Source organism: Lissotriton helveticus, chromosome 10 (genome assembly GCF_964261635.1).
Source record: "Lissotriton helveticus chromosome 10, aLisHel1.1, whole genome shotgun sequence".
In the NCBI taxonomy this organism is placed as follows: domain Eukaryota; kingdom Metazoa; phylum Chordata; class Amphibia; order Caudata; family Salamandridae; genus Lissotriton; species Lissotriton helveticus.
The window spans coordinates 418,648,740-418,671,668 of NC_136071.1; the positions used below are offsets into that span (position 1 = coordinate 418,648,740).

General features: G+C 42.1%; 1 protein-coding gene across 1 annotated transcript in view; it reads right to left on the reverse strand.

Annotated features, from left to right (window-relative positions):
- CDKL4 (cyclin dependent kinase like 4) overlaps window positions 1-22,929 on the reverse strand; it is an 843,500-nt gene that overhangs the window by 94,339 nt on the left and 726,232 nt on the right. Inside the window, exon 8 of the mRNA XM_078662902.1 lies at window positions 18,817-18,873. Within this exon, the coding sequence (XP_078519028.1) occupies window positions 18,817-18,873 (57 nt within the window). The remainder of the gene's footprint in view (window positions 1-18,816; window positions 18,874-22,929) is intronic.

Below are 22,929 nucleotides of genomic sequence, written 5' to 3' on the forward strand. Positions count from 1 at the left end.
TGAAGGGTCCTCAAATAACCTTTCATGCCACCAGCTAGGCACACCTGCAACACAAATAGAACCATTCTTTAGGAGACTATCGAACGGGAGTTACATTGTAATTGTAGACCGCAGATGTTGTAGTTTGCTGCCCGGAATACCTTATCTCATAACTGCGACTGCGAAGGTCATGTGCTGTGAACGAGTATTGTTCCCCAGCGCAATGCCAGACAGGGAGGCAAGGTTATGGCCGAATTTGAAAATTGCTTCTATTCGAATTGATACTTTAAGCAGAATGAAAACAGTGCTCCTTCAGACGCCGACCCAGCTCACGTCATCAAAAGAAACGTATGATCTCCAAGTTGCAAGGACAACGGCAGAGATTCATTCATTGTTATCAACTAATGCCCCCATACATTTCGCAGAAATCCTGAACGAAATCTTAAATATTTCTAATACCAGTGGAGTCTCAAATGTATTTAAGACAGTGTTTTCGGGGGCTTTAACACCATTTAAAGCCATTCTGGGTATTTTTCCAGACTTCATCCATTCCATCTTTGGTGGACTTCCTCTCCTTTTGGGACTAGTGGCAGGAATCCTATTTTTTATCCTGTTATTTCGCTATGGCAAACCGTGTCACAGACAAAACACCTGCGACAAGGGAAGAAACAATCCTAGCCATTGGATACCGGGACCGGATATCTAAAATCCTTGGACTATCCCGGCTTAGAGACCTGAACATGACTTGGTTTCTTTCTTTTAGACCAATGTGGCAAAGATGTGTTTTACCTGTATTAAGGTGCTTGCTATGCGGAGAAGAATGCGTGTTGGACACCTGTCTGACGCTACAATCGGATGCGCCAATGGATGCAGAAACTTTGTTGGGTCCGGTCACGGCTCATGCATTGTGGTGTCCCCAGCAGCTACCAATCCTGATGACGGCATTCGTGGAAACTTCACCACTACGATTGAGGGGTAGTGAGGTTCAAGATGACAGCAGCATCAATCAGGTACGACCTTCTGTCAGCTATGCTGATCAAAACATCAATGGAGGCAATCATGCTCATGAATGCATGGTGACCACTTTTTCCGAGTTAGTGGAACTTTCACAGGAAGCTGTTGACAGCTTTTTCGACAGTCTAAATGATATGATGTTCTCACCAGAGCAGAAATAATGACTTTTGAGCAAGCTAGCACGCGGCGTTCCAACCACCATGAATTTGGCCTTCAACTTTAATGATAAAGTAACATGAACAATTTTTCTCCAGTCTACGGACAGCAGATTTTTTCAAAACCCCCAAAATATTTTTATGGTTTTTCGGGACACTTATCTTCTGCTTAAAGTAGAAACTATTCTTAGAGAAATAATTTTCTATTTTAGGAACTTTAGAGACATTAGCTGTCTTCTGGCATGTTCATGGATATTTTCATTTGTGATGAAATGGTCTCGCATTTTTTCTTCTGTATTAAGAGCCATTTCATGTGTTATTTTCATATCTTATTAATAATGATGTATAAATATGCGTGATTAATTTAGCATTCCTCTACTGCTTATGTGCATATAGTGCATATGATTATATTTTTCTCGTGTATTACATAATTTCGAAATACATATGGATGTATTTTGGGGTGGTACGGTATACACATACGTCACTGTATATTTACTATGCCTAGATTTGTAAACATGGACATAGTCTGCGTGGAGTGGGTGTGATGTATTCCTATAGGTTCTGTATCGATCCCCCTAATCCTGACCATGTTCTGGTTAATAATTAACTAGCAGCCATCCCACGGTGCAAAAAACCGTTATCTGATTAAGCCACACCACGGCACAGGAACGCGTTATCTGATTAGGTCATAACGCTTGCCATCTAATTAGGCAAGCACTATTGCTTCAGCCCCTGATAAGGCATACGGAGTTCTCAAAACAAATCAAACCTATGACAACCTGGGAAAATCCCTGCGGCCATTGTTTTTATTTCACCAAGAACTTCAGTAAAGAATGTGCTAACGACCAGTTCGTATGACATCCTTATTGACGTATCTATGTCCATCCTTACGTCAATCTCGGCACCTTACAGGTATAAATATTACCGACATTGCCTTAAGCAAACACACGCGGTGGTGACGAGATCGGAGCAGCGAGACTTGCCGAAGAGGCCAGCACAGAGCGGACCCTGCTGGCGCTGCCCCGCCTTCCTGACGCGCTGAGAACGAGACACTGCTTTTCTCCTGCCGAGAAATCCAGCTCCGGCGCTTCCAAGCAGCCCTCGCAGGCAGCTGGAATATCGAGACCAAAGACGAGAGATACCAGCCCTCAACCATTCTAGATCTCAGGTACAGAACTGAATAACCCCTTACAGAGAATTCTTGAATCAGTCACTTGGCAAAACAAACTTAACTTAAACTGCTACTTATCTACTCCCGCCCACGTATTAGGCTTAGGTCAGGTACACCGGGGTAGGCGTAGTTAGAAGCACCAGTTGAGTACGATTAGTCAAATGTATATATGTATGTATCTATTTTATCCATTTTAAATATCTTATGGCTTAGAAACCATATCAATGCTTTTACAGTATTATTTTATACTCCTGCTTTTATTGTATGCACTTTACTTAACCATAAGTATTGCAATAATATCGATTCATTTCTCTTGTACGAGAAAAGAGACTGATCAATAAATAACATCTTTTATTGAACACGCCCGTCTCTTCCTTTTCTCTACAATCTGGTGAAACTAAGAATGCACTGAACTGACTGAGTAAAATAAGTTGTCTTTTGTTTTCACACGACTCTAGAGATACACTCTTGATTAGGGGAGAGAAAAGTTGTCATGTTCTATGGTTGTCAGAAACTAAATCCCTTCTTGTTTATCCAGGGAGGTTAAACTCCTCCTTGCCTATTCGAGAAAGTTTCTAGTGAACTCTGAGCTAGCTGGCAAACCCAAAACTTTAAGTCTAATATCGTCAGTAGAAGACCTAGTTAACCTCCGTCCTAGGTCTATACTATTGAAGGTATTATTCCAATGCGCAGAGCCTATTGGGATAATAGGAACTACACTACACCCCGGGGCCATTTACATCTCCATGAGCCCTCCAACACTATTAAAGCCCCGGGGAGGTGGTGGTTCCTGGGGTCAGTGGTCTGCAACAGACCCTGTTTTTAGTTAATCTGTGCCCCATGGAGGTGGTGGTCTCCAGGGTATTGTGGGGGCCTCAAGCCCCCCCACATTATATTTTAAAAGTTAGCCCTGGGAAGGTGGCGGTCTCCAGGGCTGCAGGGGTCCATCAGGCCACCACATTGAATGATGAAAGCCCTGGGGAGGTGGTGATCCTTGGGGCTGTGGAGGCCAACTCGGGCCCGCATCTTTTTCACTCATTGCCCCTGGGACCTGGCCCACCCGGGGGCTAAAATGAAATTAAGTGTGGGAGCCCGCGCTTCATTTAAAAAAAATGTTCTGTGTGATTCACGCACCCAGCGGCAATCCCGCCAAAAATTTTTACAGAATGCTTTTTTGGGCCCTGGGGGTCAGGATGTTTCTATCCTGCCCCCTTTTCTTGTTTTTAATGTTTTTTAAACCTTTTTTCTTGTGACTCGGTTCAACCAAGTCACAAGATGGCTACCACCATTTCCTGGTTGGAACTGCTGGCAACCAATCAGATGTCAATCATGAGATTGGGAGGGTTTGCTGATCCTTTGTGTCCCTAGATATACAATTTGCAATTTCTTTAAATTTCTTAGGAACTACTGAACGGATTTACACCATTTAACAAAAACAACACTTTCTGAACCAAGAGCAACCTTTTTCCTCCAAATTTAGTGTAATTCCGTTCAGCAGCTCAGGCTGTTGCCTTGTCTAAATTTTCCTATGGAAATGAACATAGAGAAAATGCGTTTTGGGACCCCCCTTTTTTCTTGCCCCCCGCTTGACGAATCACCCAGAAACTTTCAACACAGCAGCTGAAGTGAGCGGGCCATTAGTTTTGAAAATTTCTTGAAGATTCGTCACAAGGCGACAAAGATATTGGCAAATCAAAAAACGCTTTTCCTATTTAAACTAGGTCCTAACTATATCTACCTACTGCCAACAAAAAGTAGGTAACATATCTATATCTATCTATCTATCTATCTATCTATCTATCTATCTATCTATCTATCTATCTATCTATCTATCTATCTATCTATCTATACATAGCAAGGGGACAGCGTTCCCCGTAACTGGAAATAATATCTTGGTCTATTTGAATTTCCTAAGAGAGCGTGTTTACTTGGTTTATGCAGCAAAAAAAAACGATATATATATATATATATTCTCGGGCACAAGATTTTAAATAAATAACATCTTGCCTGATACTGCGGGGTCTGTGTCTCCTTCATCGGAGGGTGCGGTAGCTCGAGTCTTCTTGATATATATATATATTCACTGAAAAAAGTATAGGTTTCAAGCAGGTTATAGTTAGGAATTATCATTTAAAAAACCTTATAAATTCACTAAAAAAACATAGGTTTCAGGCACGTTATAGTTAGGAATTAGCATTTAAAAAACCTTAGAAATTCACTGAAAAAAACATAGGTTTCAGGGGTGTTATAGTTAGCTGGACATTTCTCTCATACAAAACCATTGAAATTACCCCGTTATAGTTAGTTCAGCTAACTATAACTTGCGCGCTCGCAATGCACTGCTGATGACGTCCCATATTACATCACTCATGACATGGTCAGTCACATTACTCATGACATCACTGATTACATCTCAAATGACATCACTGATGACTGATTACAATATTTTGAGTACAGACTGCTCGAACCACGCATCGTCGCAGGGTGAGCACACGCTGAGCACCACACGTACCACTTACTCAGTGCACTATAAATAATCGCCACGTAGCCTTATTAAGGCAAAATTCAGTTGCCAAAAGACATTCTTACCAGTCTGTTCTGCCTGAACTACGCATCATCGCAGGCTCTACACAAACCGCCCCTACCTCAGTGTACCATAACTCATAAACCCTTTACAATAGAATCTTCTGTGTATTATTTCACATATAGTGCTCCTACTTTTGTACAGCAGAAGTCATAAACCGTTTACGATTGAATATCTGTGTATCATATCATGGCTACTAATCTACTTGTTACCAACAGCAACGTAATAAAATGGAGTCGAGCACACGTGCCCGTACCCACTTCAACTATCTATCTGTGTCTGTGTATTTATTATGTTTATAAAATTCTGCTCCTGTGCCCTACCACATTATATTGTGCTATAAATAGCGTATGCAACCATCTTACCTTTGACAGTAAGTGTGGGCTATTCCTCCTTTTTTTAATTTTTTATTTTTAGCATATTTATATAGTGCAAAATCAACCCAAAACTATATCAGCAATTTACATGAGCACCGTATTTACAGTACATTTTCAGGCACGCGTAGATTACGTCATTACAATAACAGGATGTCGACGCAACTCCAAGCCTCGAACACTGATTTGCAGCACCAAGTTCGACAGTATACCTAAATGACTATATACGTATATATATTATCTGCCTTTCATGTGCCAAAAACTGCAACTGAAACCTTTAACAGCCCTTTATTACTACAGCTACAACACTCCACTGAATGTACAACAAAACTTCATAATCGCAGAAATGCGTCATGTCCACCATCTTTTGTGTATGCAACTATGAATGAATATAGAGTCAGTGATACCCCGTACCTTCCATGTTGGCCATGTTGTGGAACTTTACAGATATAATGACATATTTGCGTTTAAGACCCGGGACCTCGCGCAGCACTGCCATATGTCAGTCCAACCCATTCCGCTTACGCTTCCAGGAAACCACAACAACGCTACATGGCCCAGATTTACATTGTACTGATTTCTTAGTTCCAGGTCTAGTTGTCAGCACGGCACACACACACTCCCTCATGCCTGGTATAAACCCACACCACACCCATCCAGCACATGCGTCACTACACACGTGACCCTACCAATAAAAAAGATGGGGCGCACATGCTCTACGCCGTTTTGGAGTTGCTCCCATCGCAATCGCTGTGATGGCCCATCCTAGTGGTTCGGACACCTCATGTGAGCCTGAATCACCGAGTACAAGGACCCACCACTACGTGCGTGGCCTCTTTGGTCACTGAGTTAGTGGTACCGCAAAGACTGAGCGGGTGAGGAACCTGTGATGAAGATAGGTGCATGAGCATGTCCTTTCCCATAATGATATCAAGACTCGGCACCATATGTCAGACTTCTTAGTGGCAGAGCGGAACTGGATGTTGTAGAAGGTGTCCTGTCCAAAAAAGGTGAGCAATGAGGCCTGGGTGTGCATCGGAGGGAGTCGATGGGGTGCAGCAGACTGAATACAAAAAGGTGACGCAGCGATTTAGGCATACGCAGTCCTATATACCATATCTTATTGCATTTGTATATTTTTTTCCAATAGCAGGAACGTTTTTATAATCGGTCAAATGTCCAACGCTCGTGATCATCGAATCCACGTTTATCACTTTGCACCACTTGCTTTCACAACAGAATAAAAACATAACTACTATAGTAATTTTTCAAAAATCGAAGCCTATTAAACAAGTTGGAACTGTACAAATAGTTGTATTTTTAATGCAGGAGGGAAGGTGTGTGAAAGGGTGATGTAATTCTACTCCATATTAAGATAGTAACAATTACCAATCATAACATCTTTCTTTTACTATCTTTTAGATATAGAGCCCAGGGTGCATTATGTCCCGACACGTGGTGAAAAACACACTGGTGACAAAAAGGTAAGCTGCGAATATTCTTTTCAGTTACTCTCTCACTTCCTCTCTCCTGTGATAAAGAAATGACATACAATGTTAACTTTCTTTTTATCTTACAAGTTGTGTTTCACAAATTAGCGTCCCCCACCCCCCAAACACCTCCAAAGCTCAACGTTCGTGCATTCTGCGATGATGCGTGGCCATCGTAACAACGTCTAAGAAGGCTGCTTTGACACGTGGTGCACCCTCTTTGAATCACGCCAATGGCACAAGGTGAGCAAAGAAGCTTGTTTCCGAAACAATGACAAGTCATCTGTGGACACAGAGAGTGAGTAGTGTGCCGCTTCACTGCGTAGGAATGTACAATTACCTCCGAGCAGTGAGAATAGATAGGTTACAACAGTCTGAGGGGCAGAATTACAAGCCCCTTGCGCCACTTTTGTGTCACTTTTAACATGGGAAAAGTGGCGTGAGGAGCTTGTAAATCTGCCCCTGAGTGCGCAAGAAAAAGCACTCACCTCCGAACTCTGGGAGTCAATGGGGTGCAACAGTCTGGGTACAAAGTATTGAGAACTTGCCGCTATGCAGTGGGAGTGCATGGGATATAGTACTTTGAAAGAAAAACAGCACACAGACACCTCATTACAGTAAAAGTTGATGAAATACAGTATCCTGTCTTTACAAAGACATAAAGTAAAATTATACGTGTGCATTTGTAAATACTCTACCATTACTAATTCTATACTATCTTTCAGATCACTAAACTAGAGGGTGCACTATTAACTGGCACGTTCTTGGACACACAACGGAGGCAAAAAGGTGAGCTACGAAGATCTTCTCCAGTAGTAACTGCTTCACCTATAACTTTCTCTCTCTCACAGTTTTAATGTCGTTTTTCTCTCTTTTTCTCCCTCACTCTCACTCACATTGTTTCTCTTTCTCTTTTAAAGTTATAGACACTGCTGTCCACTCTGCTGATGAAAAAATCAAGGCTGAATTAAAGTCTGCAGTGCAGAACCAAAGCTGAGTTCAAGTTGTGAACTCTGTTGGTCACAGTGTTTACACAAGGTAAGCAGAGCGGCCTAGATACACAATGCCTCCAATTAAATGCTTTAGAAATAAAGGGGCTTATTTACAAGCCCCTTGCGCCACTTTTGCGTCACTTTTAACATGGGAAAAGTAATGAAAAAGTGGCGCAAGGGGCTTGTAAATAAGCCCCAAAGAATATTGTCCTGCATAATGACTTGATCTCTCACCTAATTCTATCTCATCTCTGAATCATTTTAAAGACCTGTTGGTCCATACTGTAAATCTGACGCAGTAGGCACTTCCGTACAGACACCTCTTGAACCGGGCCTATAAGAGAGGTGGAATGTATCAGGCACACTGCAGACGTGCAAATTTACAAATATTGCCAAGTATTACCTTAACTTGTAATCTTTGACCTCCTTCAGTCACATCGATCGAATTTTAAAAACTTTTTTTCATTTTTGTTTTGCAGATTACCTACCCTACTTCTATTGGAGTTCATTTCACATTTTGTTTATTATATTGTTATCTTAAAGTTACGTTTCTAGTTATTTATTGTTGTTTTAATAAAAGTTAATAAAAAAAAGTATATACGTATGATATTTATAACTAGAAGTATAATACTGAGGCTAACTCTTTACCAGCTCTTTACCACAGTCTATAGCTACGACTAACGGTTCCTATGGAAAACTTTTAAAACTCCAGCACAGTAACTGTTACGATTAGCAACATTGTGTGTTGAACTTCTAACCTCTGTGCTCACTTAAGTGTTCCATGAACTGTTACTATGGTAACAGGTAGTAAGCAGTTTGGGGGTAGGGTTGAAAGGTACTGGCTGTACAGAAATCATTATATTTACCCAGGATCCTCTACATGACAGAAAGGAAAGCAAACTAAGACAGAACACTGTGTAGCAGATTTACAAGCCCCTTGCACCACTTTTGTGTCACTTTCCCCATCTTAAAAGTGACTCAATAGTAACGCAATGAACTTGTAAATCTGCCCCTATGCACATTACGAGCAAAAGAAGTACATAACTCTTTCAATTCTTTATCGATCACAATTAGACAGTGTTGCTTCACGATTCACAATGCACTTCAATAAATACTTCGTGCCTATTTAAATGGGAGACGGGATTGTCGACATTACAAAACTCATGAGCATATTTACAAAGACGGCGTTAAAAGTCTTGTCGCTTTAAAGGCAGCAAAACACAACAAAAACGGCGAAAATGGACTTCAAAATCCTTTGTTATCTTACCGAAGATTTTTTCAACATTGCTGTTTGCTATGCAAGAGTGAAAGCCACCCACGGGGCTATAAAATAAATGGTTGGGGGGCTCCAAGGCCCCCCCTTGCAAAATTAGACATGGGGGCCTCAATGACCCCCCCAAGCCCTGGGGATCACCACCCCCGTTGCTTTCTGTATTGTGGGAGGGGGGCTGCGTGGCCCCCCCACCAGCAGCCCTCGAGGGCCCTGGAGACCGCCACCCCGCAGGGCTGCCTCCTGCACTGTCCTGTGGTGCCTACCCCCCGAACATTGCTGTTTGCTATCAGAGGGCGGGAGTCTCGCGGCTCCCGCCCTCCCATAGCAAACTTGGTTTGGATTTTGAAAGAGAGAGCAGGGAAATATGTTCTCTCTTTCAAAATCCAAACTAGATTGCTTTTCCACATGCATGTTTGCAGCTCCCCATGTGGAAAAGCAATGCCGGCTCCCGAAGGACGTCGGAGGATGGGGTCCCCTGGGATATTAGAAATTACTGATAGGGGCTATTTTTTTACGGTAAAATTAGAAGTCACGCGCGCAGCGCTCAGTGCGGCTCCCAGGTGTGCATGCGTTGGATGCACGACTCATAATCTGTAGGGTGCGCAACTCCAGCGCGTTTGGTACACAACGTCTACACGTTTGGGAGCCGGCATTGCTTTTCCACATGGGTAGCTGCTAACATGCAGCTCCCCATGTGGAAAAGAAATCTAGTTTGGATTTCAGAGAGCAGGTTTCCCTGCTCTCTCTTTTGAAATCCAAACCAATTTTGCTATGGGAGGGCCCTCCCATTGCAAACAGCAGTGTCCCGGGAGTGCGCACCCCGGGACACTGCAGGAGCCGGCTCTGGGGGGTGGCGGTCCCCAGGGCCCTCGAGTGCTCCAGGAGGGGGGCCTCGCAGCCCCCCTCCCACAATACATAAAGCCCCGGGGGACGGTGGTCCCTGGGGCTTAAGGGCCTTGGAGCCCCCCCAACCTATTTTTTTGTAGCCCGGGGGTGACAGTCCCCGAGGCTGGGGGGCCCCTCTGGGCCCCCCATAAAATTTAATAATTTTGCCCCCAGGATTTGGGTCCTCGGGGCTAATTATAAAAAAAGCTCAGTTTTATTAACTTTTTATTTTTACGGCAGAGTCCGCGCACACTCCGCGCATCTGCCAGGTTTAAAAAGCAGGTCTAGAGGGTCCAAGTATTTCTACCCTGCACCCTTACTACGTGTTCCACACTTGTTCCACTGACTTCTTCAGCCTCGCTTCTACACAAAATGCCGCGAGGCTCCCGCCCTACCATAGCAAACAGCAGTGTCCCGGGGGTGGGCACCCCGGGACACTGCAGGAGCCGGCCCTGGGGGGTGGCGGTCCCCAGGGCCTCTACAAGGCTCCAAGAAGGGGGCCGTGCGGCCCCTCTCCAACATTTGTAAAAAGCCCCGGGGGTGGTGGTCCCCGGGGCTGGGGGGGCCAGAGAGCCCCCCACCCATTTTGAAATAGCCCCGGGGGTGGCAGTCCCTGGGGCTGGGGGGGCCTGAGAGCCCCCCAACCTATTAAAGTAAGCCCCGGGGGATGGCGGTCTCTGGGGCTGGGGGGGGCCTCAGAGCCCCCCACCCATTTTGAAATAGCCCCGGGGGTGGTGGTCCCCGGGGCTGGGGGGCCTCAGAGCCCCCCTTTACAAAAAGTCCATTTCCCCCATGATTGGGCCCCCGGGGCAAAAAAAATGCTATTTATTTTTATCGGCAGGGTACGCGTACCATGCGTGCACCCAGCGTCCTTGTGGGACCCCCTGAGCAGGCCTAGGGGTTCAGGGTGTTTCTACCCTGCCCCCTATGCGCCTTTTGCGCACTTGTTTTTCAGTTTACTTGTGCCTCGGTTCTACCGAGGCACAAGATGGCTGCTAACACTTCCTGGTTTGGTGTGTTGACAGACAGTTAACAGCCAATTGGCATGCAGCTCGTGCTCATAATGGTACGCGTATAATCCTCGGACGGTACGCCTACGGTACAACTTCGCAAATTTCTCTATGATTTTACTTTTGATTTTTTCAGGAACTACTGAACAGATTTACACCATTTAACAAAAAGCACAATCTACGAACCAAAATCTATGGAAAAGTATTTAACAAAAAAGGAATGAACTTTAAAAAAAATCATGTTTAGAGAAATATATAAGCTAAAAAAGGTAAATATATTTAATAACTAAAAATAAAAGGGATATATAACTTCAATTAAATTAAATATTAAAACAAATATAAATATACTAATGAAAAAAGATATACTATCAATCAATCAATCAATAAAACCTTGAGAGGCTTAGTTAGTTAGTTATTTAATTTGTAATGCGCAACAGCTAACCACAATAGGGTTTCCCGGCGCAAGGTATAGAGATGTTGGAGGTTTACAGATAGTCATGATGGTTATTTATTGAAAAGCCAGATTTTTAAAGCTTTTCAAACTGTACGTAGTTTGGTTCGTTGCGCAGAGTTGTGGGTATTTGATTCCATGTTGTGGGCCTAAGTGGGAAAAAGCTTTGCCCCCCCATCCTAACTCGTTTGACTTTCGGTACGATGAATCTCCCGTGGGTGCTGGAGCGGAGATTGCGAGAAGGTATGTATGGGTTGACGAGGTGTTGAAGATAACGGGGAGCACAATTGTTCTTGATTTTGTGCATGAAGCACAGAGCTTTGAATTTGATTCTGTTCTCTATTTTGAGCCAATGTAGTTTATGTCTGTGAATTGTGATAGAGGAGGTTCTACGGACTTTACTCAGGAGTCTGATTGCAGCGTTTTGAACTAATTGCAGTCTATGGATGGCAGATTTATGTGCTCCTAGGTATAGGCTGTTTCCATAGTCAAGTCTGGGTGTTATTAGTGCATTGACTACTGTTTTTCTGGTAGACTCAGGTAGCATCCAGCAGATTTTTTTTAACCATTTGATAATGGTGAAACAGGTAGCTGCAACTTTGATGGATTGTGGGCGCATGCTGAGTGAGTCGTCAATTAGAAAGCCTAGATTTTTAACTTGGGATGCTGGGGTGGGGAGGCAGCCCAATTCAGGGGGCCAATGTGTGGGGTTCCACAATTCTTTTTCTTTTCCTAGGACTAAGACCTCAGTTTTTTTGCCGTTAAATTTAAGGAACTTTTTGCTGCATCCAGTGAGCTATGTTGGTGAGCCCAGTTTTAAGGTTTGAGGGGTCGTTGTTGTGAGAGGATAGTGAAAAAATGATTTGGGAATCATCGGCGAATGAGAAGAGAGAGAGTCCTGACTTTTCTGCGACTTCTGCCAAAGGGGTGACATATAGGTTGAACAGTAGGGGGCTCAGGATAGAGCCCTGAAGAACTCCATGGTTAAAAGAAAGTGTTTCTGAATAGACAGAGTGTGAAAAAACTTGAAAGGTACGTTGATCAAGGAAGGAGGTGAGCCAATGGAGAGTGGAATCCCTAATGCCTAGAGAGTTTAGTGTGTTTAGGAGGACTACATGGGATATGGTATCAAAAGCAGCACTCAAGTCTAACAAAATGAGCGCTACAGTGTAAAACATACATATTTAATCAAAATAAATTAAAAACAATAAAATATAATTAATAGGTTATTCAAATTAAATAAAAATGCATTACTAAAACTAATAGTTCTTAAAAAGGAAAACACAAAGGAAACAAAAAAATATTAAATTAAAATAAATACAAACTTTGAAACAAATTACCAAATATATTTGAAAATCGTAAAACATACAGGTTTAAAAGAATCTTATAGGGAAGACAAACAATATTCACAAAAATATATAAATAAAACCATACAAACAGAAATAGAAATGCATGCAACTTGAAAACAAAGTGAAACATACATACAATTATAACTCCAAGCTAATAAACAATTTTTTTTTTTTTTAAATACCATTATAACTTGATTCAAACAAAAATGTAAAAAATACACACATCAAAGAATGTAAAACGTACTACTCAGAATCCACCCTAAGCAACTGTAAGAAATAAAATTTGCTTTTGGACGGTCCACTTTTATATTCCCACTCCTATCTAGGCAACAGTAGAAAAGTTTTGGACTTTGAAAGGGTCAGATTTACTATTCCCACTCCAAGTTGACCAACACTAATAAAAGTGTTGGAACTTTGGAGGGATCATACTGACTACTGCAACTCTAAGTTTGTAACAGTAGGAAAAATGGCATACTTTGGATGGAGCAGATTTACCATTTCTACTCCAAAATGAGCAAACAGTAGGGAAAGTGTTGTTCTGAGAATCTTGCACTCATTGGCCATGCTGTACCTGTTTTCGTTAGTGAATCAGAAAAAAAATCATCAATATAAAAACTATCTGTTATGTCAGTTTTTGTTTTAGATTCTTTTTGGTGGGTGGGCCCTAAGACTGAGGTTAAGTGAAATGTTGCTTGTACAATATATATGTTCTTTGCTGTGAGGAAATACCAGAGTAGTGGTGAGTTGCAGGAGATACATGTGGCATGTTAGCTTGCCCTTAGTAGACAGCTGAGGGGGCAAAAGAGGGCACAAAGTGCATATTCAAAATAAAACTAGGAATAATAAAGGTATAATACAATCATGTTTTCCACCACTCGTTGTTACCATGACTTGTAAGTTGTAATGACTACACAAGGAGAGAGTCACCTGAAAACGAAATGGAAAAAATTATGTTTATTTGGATGCAGAGCTGCAGGGGGGTACTGCAACACAGCCATAGGTAAACTGCCAACTGATGCCGAACAGAATGGTAGAACCATTACAATATACTGCATTCTACATTCCAACAGCAATCTCGATCCCAGCACACGCTCACGCTAGGACCTGAGGAGATTACTGTTGGATGCTACATTTACCTTTTCCTAAAACAAGCTATATTAAAAACTGTAAACAAGTCAAACTATAATTCAAAACAATATACTCCAGAACAATTAACAGAAACTAAAATAAATTGTACAGTGAACTGTATGATATAAAAAAATGAAGAGAAGATGAGACACCATAAGAACAGAATAACAACAATATGAGTCATTCCCTGAACCTTACAGGCAACCTTAAACATCGCCCACTCCTATGAAGTACACTTTCAGCCTTCTCGTCCACACCCTCACATATTTTTCCCTTTCTTTCATCAGAATACTATGTCCAGGACTCCATATAACTGGAGTTCTCACAGGAACACTTGAACTCTTTTGAGTCAGATCCATGAATAGATTTGACCAAACCTTCCCATATGGCACCACTTACCTTCACAGTGTTGCCACATACTTTATCCACCAAATATGGTCCATTGAACTTACTACCACTTCTGTGTACAAAAATAGCTTTCTTAATGAAAACAGCTTCACTACCATGCATTTACTTAACACGATTGCGACAATCAAAATGCATTTTTTGTTTTAACCTCTCCGCTTCTACATTGCCTCTTGCTTCAGCATCACACACACTGGTATCTATTCCAAACTTGACCCATTTGCTCATCCACCCCAGGCAAATATTTGTGGCTGGCTTCCTCCCTCTCAACATCTCAAAAAGAGAAACCTGGGTAGTGGACTGCAGAGTAATACGGTAAAACCACAACATAAATCTTACTGCATTCACCACAACACACTTGTTGTTAACAGCCCAAGGGACACAATGGACAAGCACATGGTTCATTTGTTCCACTTGGCCATTGGTTTGAGGGTGATACAGGGCATCTTTAAATGTTTAACATCACTAGATTTAAAAAAAACTTTAACCACATCATTGGTAAATTGAATGCCATTGTCAGAGATCAATATCGAGGGACACCTTCCTTGAGAAAAAGCTCTCTGAGAAAATCCACTACTGCATTGACACTGGGTTCAGAAACAAATTTAACTTCAGGCCTCTTCCAGTACAAATCGACTGCTACCAAAACAAAGCAGAATCGGCTCAGCAATCTGTTAACGGGATCTACTAGATTAACGTCTATCTTCTCCCAAGCCCTTTCAGGATACTCAATGTGTTGTAAAGGCGGTTTCCTCACCACCAATATTTTGTCAGAAGACAAACACACCACACAAATACCCACAAATGATTCAACATCTTTATCCATAGAGGGCCACCATAGAGTTTGTTTCAAAAGTTTCATAGTGAAGGTGACGCCCATATTTCCTCATGACCCATTTTAATGAACTTCAACATCAATCAGACAGATGGTAATAACTTATCACTCCTAAGAAGAAATCCATCATCAATCGATAGCTCATCAGCCACTTTCTAAAATGGTTGACACATACTGGAAACTGATTTTTCTCTAGGCCAACCCTTTGAAACCCAACCAATGACAGTTTTCATGACTTCACCCAAAGCCATTTCATCTCTCCATTCATGCTCCATCACAGCACACATTCCTTCCAAATCCGAAGAAGCAATAAAATAATTCTCTTCAGTATCATCTACACCATCCATATCATCATCTGTAATAGCAAACCATGACAAAAAATCAGCATGTACATTCATGCCCCCTTTGATATAGACAATGTCAAAATGAAACTGTAACAATTTGGAAGATAGTCTGGAAATTCTAGGTGTCTGTTCTTTAATCTTTTCTCCAGACAAAATTGGCCACAAGCGATTTATGATCAGTTTTCATAGTAAACTTTGTACCCCATACATGGGTGGATGGACCACCAACATGCTAATAACTCTTTTTCTATTGTAGAATACTGCATTTTAGTCTCCCTCAATACTCTAGATGCATAACTGACCGTATATTCTACTGCCATTTTTGCTGAGTTAGTACAGCACCTAAACCATAACCGCATGCATCCACCATGATACAACACAGTAACTTGGGATCAAACGGTTTCAACACCTTTGAACCGGCAAACTGTTTTTTAACCTTTTCAAAAGCATTGAGACACGAGTCAGCCCAAACAAAAACAACACTTTTTTTAGCAATTTTTTAAAGGTGCAATGTGAGAAGCATATTCAGGAAAACAATTCACACATTCCCATAAAAGATTTAAGAACACCTTTATCCTTGGGAGCTTGTACTTCATTATAGCGTTGACCAGACCAGGTCTAGACTCAATGCCTTAACCAGAGATGACATGTCCCAAATATTCAATTCTATTTTTGCAAAACTTACATTTGTCAATCTTAAGTATAATGCCCTATTCTTGAAGAATCAACAACACCCGCTCCAGAATAGTCACATGTTCTTCTTTAGTTTTACTGTTTACTAGAACGTCGTCTTGGAAGACGACTCCAACATTTCTAAACAATTGGTACATTATTCTTTGGAAGACAGAAGCTGCCGATGCAAGTCCGAACGGGATTCTGCAATATTGAAAAGTGCCCATTGGTGATACAAAAGCTGTGTAATGTCTAGAGTCAGGATCTAATACTACTTGGGGGTAAGCTGATGCAAGATTCAACTTGCTGAACCAGTTAGCACCTGACACAGCAGCCAACAAATCAGAAATTTTTGGAAGAGTATGTGAGTCAATCCAAATGGCTCTGTTTAGGTTGCGTAAGTCTACACAGACCCTGAGTTCACCATTTTTCGTGCGAGCTATCACAAGAGTGGACAACCATAAGGAAGATTCAATTGGTTTGATTATTCCAGAGTCACACAAAGTTTTATTAGTTCCTTATCCAAATCGAGAATCCTGCGTATTTTGTGTTTCACAGGAATTGACCACTCCTTCCCTTTGATCTTATGTTGAAAACCCTGGATTAACCTAATTCCTCCAGAGAACAATCTAGGAAATTTAGTGCATAGATTTTCAATCATACTACAATCATCAGTGATACTACCAACATCTACTATAGAAACTTGTTCACTGGTACCTGGATTCAAAATCATCTTAAATAGACCCTGGTGAAACCATCCCAGGATACACTGATCTTTAACTGTAACATGCACCTTCCCAAAAATCTTCCTTCCCTTGAAGATTAATACATCTTCAAAAAACCCAGACAGGTCAATGTGGTGTACTTCATATGACACGGGGGCACGGTCAGGTGGTCCAAGCGAGGCCACAACTCATTGAATAATTCCTTTGTCAGCATGATTATTCATGCCCCTGAATCAATCAGTAGTTTAATTGATTTATCACCAATTGATATGTCGCATAGGGATCCACACAAAGCGACGGATCTCCTGATGCAACCATATCATTGCTAACTACTAATACGATGTCCTGTAAATCTTCTTGTAGTTTTTCGAAATGATATTTTCAATATTTTCATCTCTTAAATTGGCTACGACAGAATTATTTCTATTATACTGTCTTCCTTCACTCTGACACACCTTGGCAAAATGCCCTAATTTGTTGCAAATTCTATATGTAACATTTTTTGCTGGACATAGTTTCCCACTCCTAAAATGTGACATAGTACCACATCTAAAGCATATATTAGATTGTTTAAAAAACTTGTCGGATCTCATGTTTTCTTTAAATTGTGAATTGCTAGAGATTTTGGACTTTTGTTGAACTACATTCACAGTTTCAGTTTTCCATACTTCCAATTCCTTCACGGATAACTGCAAAGTTTCTATGCTTTTAGCAATGCGTAACATTTCCTTGAGTGACTGGTTGGCCAATTACAAAAAATGTTGCTGAATAGTCTTGTTGGAGCAATGACAAATAAATTGGTATCTAACCAACTGATCAGTAAAATTTTCAAAGTGACATTCTGCAACCAATCTCCTTGGAGCAGATACATAAATATCAACACTTTCTCCTGACATTTCCTTTCTCATGAGAAATGTGTGTCACAACAAGACAATGCAAGGTTGCACTTCAAAACGTTTTTCTAATTTTTAAACACATTTTGTGTAATCTTCCAGCTGTTTGCCTTGTAAATGTTCAATGTTTGGTAAATGCTTGAAAATGGCATGACCCTCAAATCCCAAAGAATGCAATAACAAAAAGGTTTTCAGGTCAGGTCAGGACAAAATCTTGAGGCTCCAATGGTCCCTAAATATGTTTTAAATGCGTCAAACAGTTTTTTATTTAACACACTGGTGGTTTGCACAGAGATTCTAAAAATGAAGGAAGATTCACAGACTGCATATTTTTGACTGGCACATGCAAATATTGAACAAAATACAACACAATGCTAAATATTACTATGATAACAGAGTCACACAAGATGTTAAAAACAAAAAATAAATATAGTCTATTGTACAATGGTCATAAGCTGTGAACATCGGCGTGACTTTGTGAAAGACACAGGAAACAGGCAGCATCAGAGGATACTGCACGATGTGATCTTTAAAATGTTTATAAGCCGTGCACATCAGCGTGACTTTGTGCGCAGAAAAATGTGGCAAGCAGAATAATGCTGAGTTGGAAAACAAAGCAACCTACAGCTGTGTGCATTGACAAAATAACAGCTGAGGGGGCAAAAGAGGGCACAAAGTGCATATTCAAAATAAAACTAGGAGTAATAAAGGAATAATACTATCATGTTTTCCACCACTCTTTCTTAACATGACTTATAAGTGACTCCACAAGGAGAGAAAACTAAGTGGAGAAAATTATGTTTATTGGGATACAGAGCTGCCGGGGGAACTGCAACCCAGCCGAAGGCAAACAGCCAACTGCTGCCGAACAGAATGGTAGACCCATTACAATATTCTGCATTCTACATTCCAACAGCAATCTCAGTTCCAACACATACTCATACTAGGACCGGATGGGAATACTGTTGAGATGCTACATAACTCTAAGCATTCCAGTTGTCCACACCTCCCTAATGTACAAAATATTTTTGTGGGAAAGGTAGGATGCACGAAAAAAATGATTTCTTGAACTCTTCCTCTTCCTTACCTTCATGAAATTCATTGCCGTTGACTGCACATTCGGGAACTTTTCTTCTAGTGTCTCCTACAAAAAAACACAAATAATGCCTTCTTCATAATAACTCCACTTGCATTGATAACACATATAGAGCAGACCACAAACTGAATTACATTAGTCTTGGGAAGTAGAAGGGGCTTCAGTCACTCAAGTCAAGTGCAGAAGGATAAAAGTGGAGTTTGCCCCTAAACTCTCTTTCTCTTTTCCCTTTCCATCCATTCCAGTATTTTCTTGTCACTCATTTTCTCTCCTGTCTCACCCCACTACATTACATGCCCATTTTACTCACCTGTGTATCCACTATGAATGGAACAATGTTTTTTTTTCTGAATATGAATGAATTGGAAAATTGTTCACACCTCCTACTCTTTAGCAACACTGTCAAAATATCACTGTGGCCAAGAATAGACCCCTTCCTTTTTGAACGGATAACCCTTTCATGAGATTGCAGAGGGACAAAGCGAGGAACTGCATTTAAAACTCATAAATGTTTGAACCATGGCTTTTCCGTGGTCACTCCCTGATATCTTCCATACACAGAAAGAAAGTCATAAATCCTGTCCTAAGACCAGGGCTGGCTTCAAATTGTGAAGATAAGGTCCTGCCCAGGATGGATGCATCCACAATCTATTGGCACCTTTTATGTTGCTCCCTGGATCCTGGCCTAATCCATAGCTGAAACGGAGATACAAAAAAAGTAGCTAGCATGGCCCAGGAAGTTCTGAAGCAGGGGTTTTCACCTCCTTTATTTTGATGCTAACATCATCACACTGAATAAACGAAACATCCCCTCCAGGGAGGGGAGAAACCATGACCTACAACACAGCACACAAAGGCACAACAGTACTGAACATGCCAATATTTTTGAAGAGGAAAGTGGGAGCTATTGAAACAACTATTTGCAATGAAATAGGTCTGGCATTTGCGAGATTTACAGATATTGGGGTTGTAAACATAAAAGCGGCACCATGCTGAAACATAAATCGAAGCACCTGTGTATATAAAAGTTATACACATAGCGGCCCTTGAAGCGGGTGCCATGGTGATAAAGATATAAACATGACAGAGGGCGCCATGCTAAAACATGAAGCACGTTGCCCTTGCACAGAAAAGTTATGCATGTGTGGCCAGTTAAGCGGGTGGCGTAGTGAATCACTAGCAGGAAATACAAAAAGTAGTCCCTAAAGTATCATATAAACAGTTAGGGCTTGATTCTGAGTTTTGGTGGTCCTGGTGGGGGTGGCACGCCACCAACCCACTCCAGGACTGCCAACACTCACCAATGCCAGCCAGATTACAAGTAATTTTATGGTCTGGCAGGCGGGCAGCAAGGGGGTCCTGTTTAAAAGCTCATTGTGAGCCTTAAACAGCACTGCGGTGTGACCTCCAGTGCAAGTTCCTGCACATGAAGGAATGCACCACGTTGTGTATTCCTTCCTGTGCAATGGCAGTCCGACCACCAAAGTCCTAATCGGGTGGTCGGACTGCCGGTACGGTGGTGGCTGGACTGCCACCACAGCGCCCTGCGAGTCTCATAATTAGAGCCTTAACAATGTAAGTAAATTGTAGTTGGTCTGTGCTCCTCAGCATGAAACTGAAATGATGTATCGTGAGTACCAACCAATAAAGAGCCACAAAAGAAGAGCAATGCAGGAGGGAACCAATGGCAAGCAGCAGGCGGTATTATACTCCGTATAGTGATTACAGTAGGTCTAGAAGACACCGCATGCGTGCTGCCTAGGATTGACCTAAAAAAGGGGGTACTAGATGTGCAGAGCTCTTGGGATTACACATCTCTGGAGCAAGACACTCTTGCATTGGTGTCTCTTTTATCTGGTCAGTGTAAATCGCCTTTTGTCACATGAAAGGTTCCTGATCTGGATTTTTTTTGAGTCCTGACAATTTTAATTTTTTTTAATCTGATGCAGTGAACATATAAAAATGATTGCTCTTACCATCAAATGCATCTCTAAGATGAAGTATTTAATGTGTGATGATCAAGTGTACTTTTAAAATGTAAGACAATCCCTCTTGAACTACAGGGCGAGCACTCCATAGGAGGAATAATACACAAAAAAACAACAGTATGAGGTGAGGGAGTGGTACTTTATGGGGGTGGAGACAAAGCCCACTTTACGTAAATGTTAAAGGATTGGAAATAATGGATTCCAGACAACTAGACTGTCAAGGCAGACCTACAAAAAACAAAACCAAGGCCGGAGTAGGCTGATAACACCATGTACAGGTGCGTTGAGAAATCTAAAACTGTTGTTATTGTGGAAATTATATAACTGAACTGCATTCTGTGGCCTATCATCCCGCACCCTTAAGCAGAGAGCCCAACAACAAAGCACCTCCCTGCTTCCTGGACCATTGAGTATTTAGGTAATATCTAACTAAGACTTACAGCGTCATACAGTTAATGCAATTGCATGTTTCTCTGGAGTTTTAGTTTAACACTGGTATCATCTGGCTGTTTCCATGCTCCCCGCCCAACCCCGACCCCCCTGTGCACCCCAGAAGATGATGATCGGAGTCACCGTTTTGAAAACAAGGCTGCCCAGCAGGAAACAATCAATTTGCATTGCAGGGGGGCACTAAAAGGTGAGGAGGCAAGAGGGGTCGAGGGAAAGAATTGGAAGTTCTTCTGATTTATGGGCAGCTGCTTAGCCTCTGAGATGGGTAGGGTCAGGAACCCCTGGGACACTCATGAGGCTAAACCGAATACTAGCAACAAAACAGGGGGTGAACACACAGAAAACCGAACGTACCCAGAAAATTACATTAAAGTTGAAGATGAAATACCTAATGCAGCAGCTAACCTCGGGCCACTTGTACTGCTTGCCCGACATGCTGGGGGCTTAGGAGGCTCCCGCCCCTGGGCTGGCATCAGTGGTTGAGAAGGAAAGGTGTGCTGAGGCCTGGCAGGGGGTCCTCCAGGCCAGACCTGCTCACACACACTGGGCGCCCGGCAGTGGGATGAGGTGCTTGATGACAGGGAAAGGGATGATCATGACAGAGTAGATCCCGGCTCCGCCATCCAACTGCTGACACACAGAGGGCGGGATACTCCTGGCTCACAACTTGCTCCTCCTCTGGGATAGGGCAAGCAGAGACATGAGGAGCCAAGGACGAGCAGACCCTGTTACAGACGGGGAAGGAAAGCAGGCACACTCCTCGAAGCCGGTCATTCTGGGGACACAGGCTTTCCACCTGCAGTGATGAGAGAAGTACCTCGAAAATTCTTATTACGAGAGACTTTTCTGGGTAAACAAGCAGGTTTTCAGGGTTTTCAGTGACACTTCTGAAAAGCCATGAAACATTGTAACTATGAAAGTGGGCGCCATGCTAAAATATTAAGCGTGCGCCCGCGCACATAAATGTTATTCACATGGTGGTCCATGAAGCGGGCGCCATGGTAATAAAAAAATAATCATGAAAGCGGCCAACGTGCTAATAAATCAAGCACGGGGGCTGTGTATATTAAAGTTATGCTCATGACGGCCCGTGAAGTGGGCGAAATGGCTAGCAGGAAATACAAGAAGTAGTCCCTAAAAGACCATATCAACACTTACATTGTAAGTAAACTGAAGTTGGTCAGTTCTCTATGGTTTAAAACGGATATGATGTATCAGGAGCACCAACCGATGAGGAGCCATGAAAGAAGAGCAATGCAGGAGTGAACCAATGGGAAGGAGCAGGCGGGATTACACTCCGTATAGTGATTACAGCAGGTCTTGCAGACAGCTCATATGTGCTGCCTAGGCTCGGCCTCAAAGAAATAGAGAGAATGTATCGTCCCTATTGACTTCTATTGAAATAGAGGCAATTGCAGGTGGGAGGAAGTTAAAATAAACCCTTTTGGCTTAAAAAACTGTGAGTCTCTTGACTGCATCCAGTCTATCACATCCCTCCGAAAGTTAGGGGTGAGGCAATGTGAGACGGCAAGTGCTGTTGTCTCAGATATAGTGTGAGATATGCTCAATGCTGTAGGGCTACAGAATGGCAGATGGCATGCTAGGCAGGCAAAATAGTCTATAATTGGCACAGAGAGTTAAAGGAGGTTGTGCGTGTTTGGGCTGG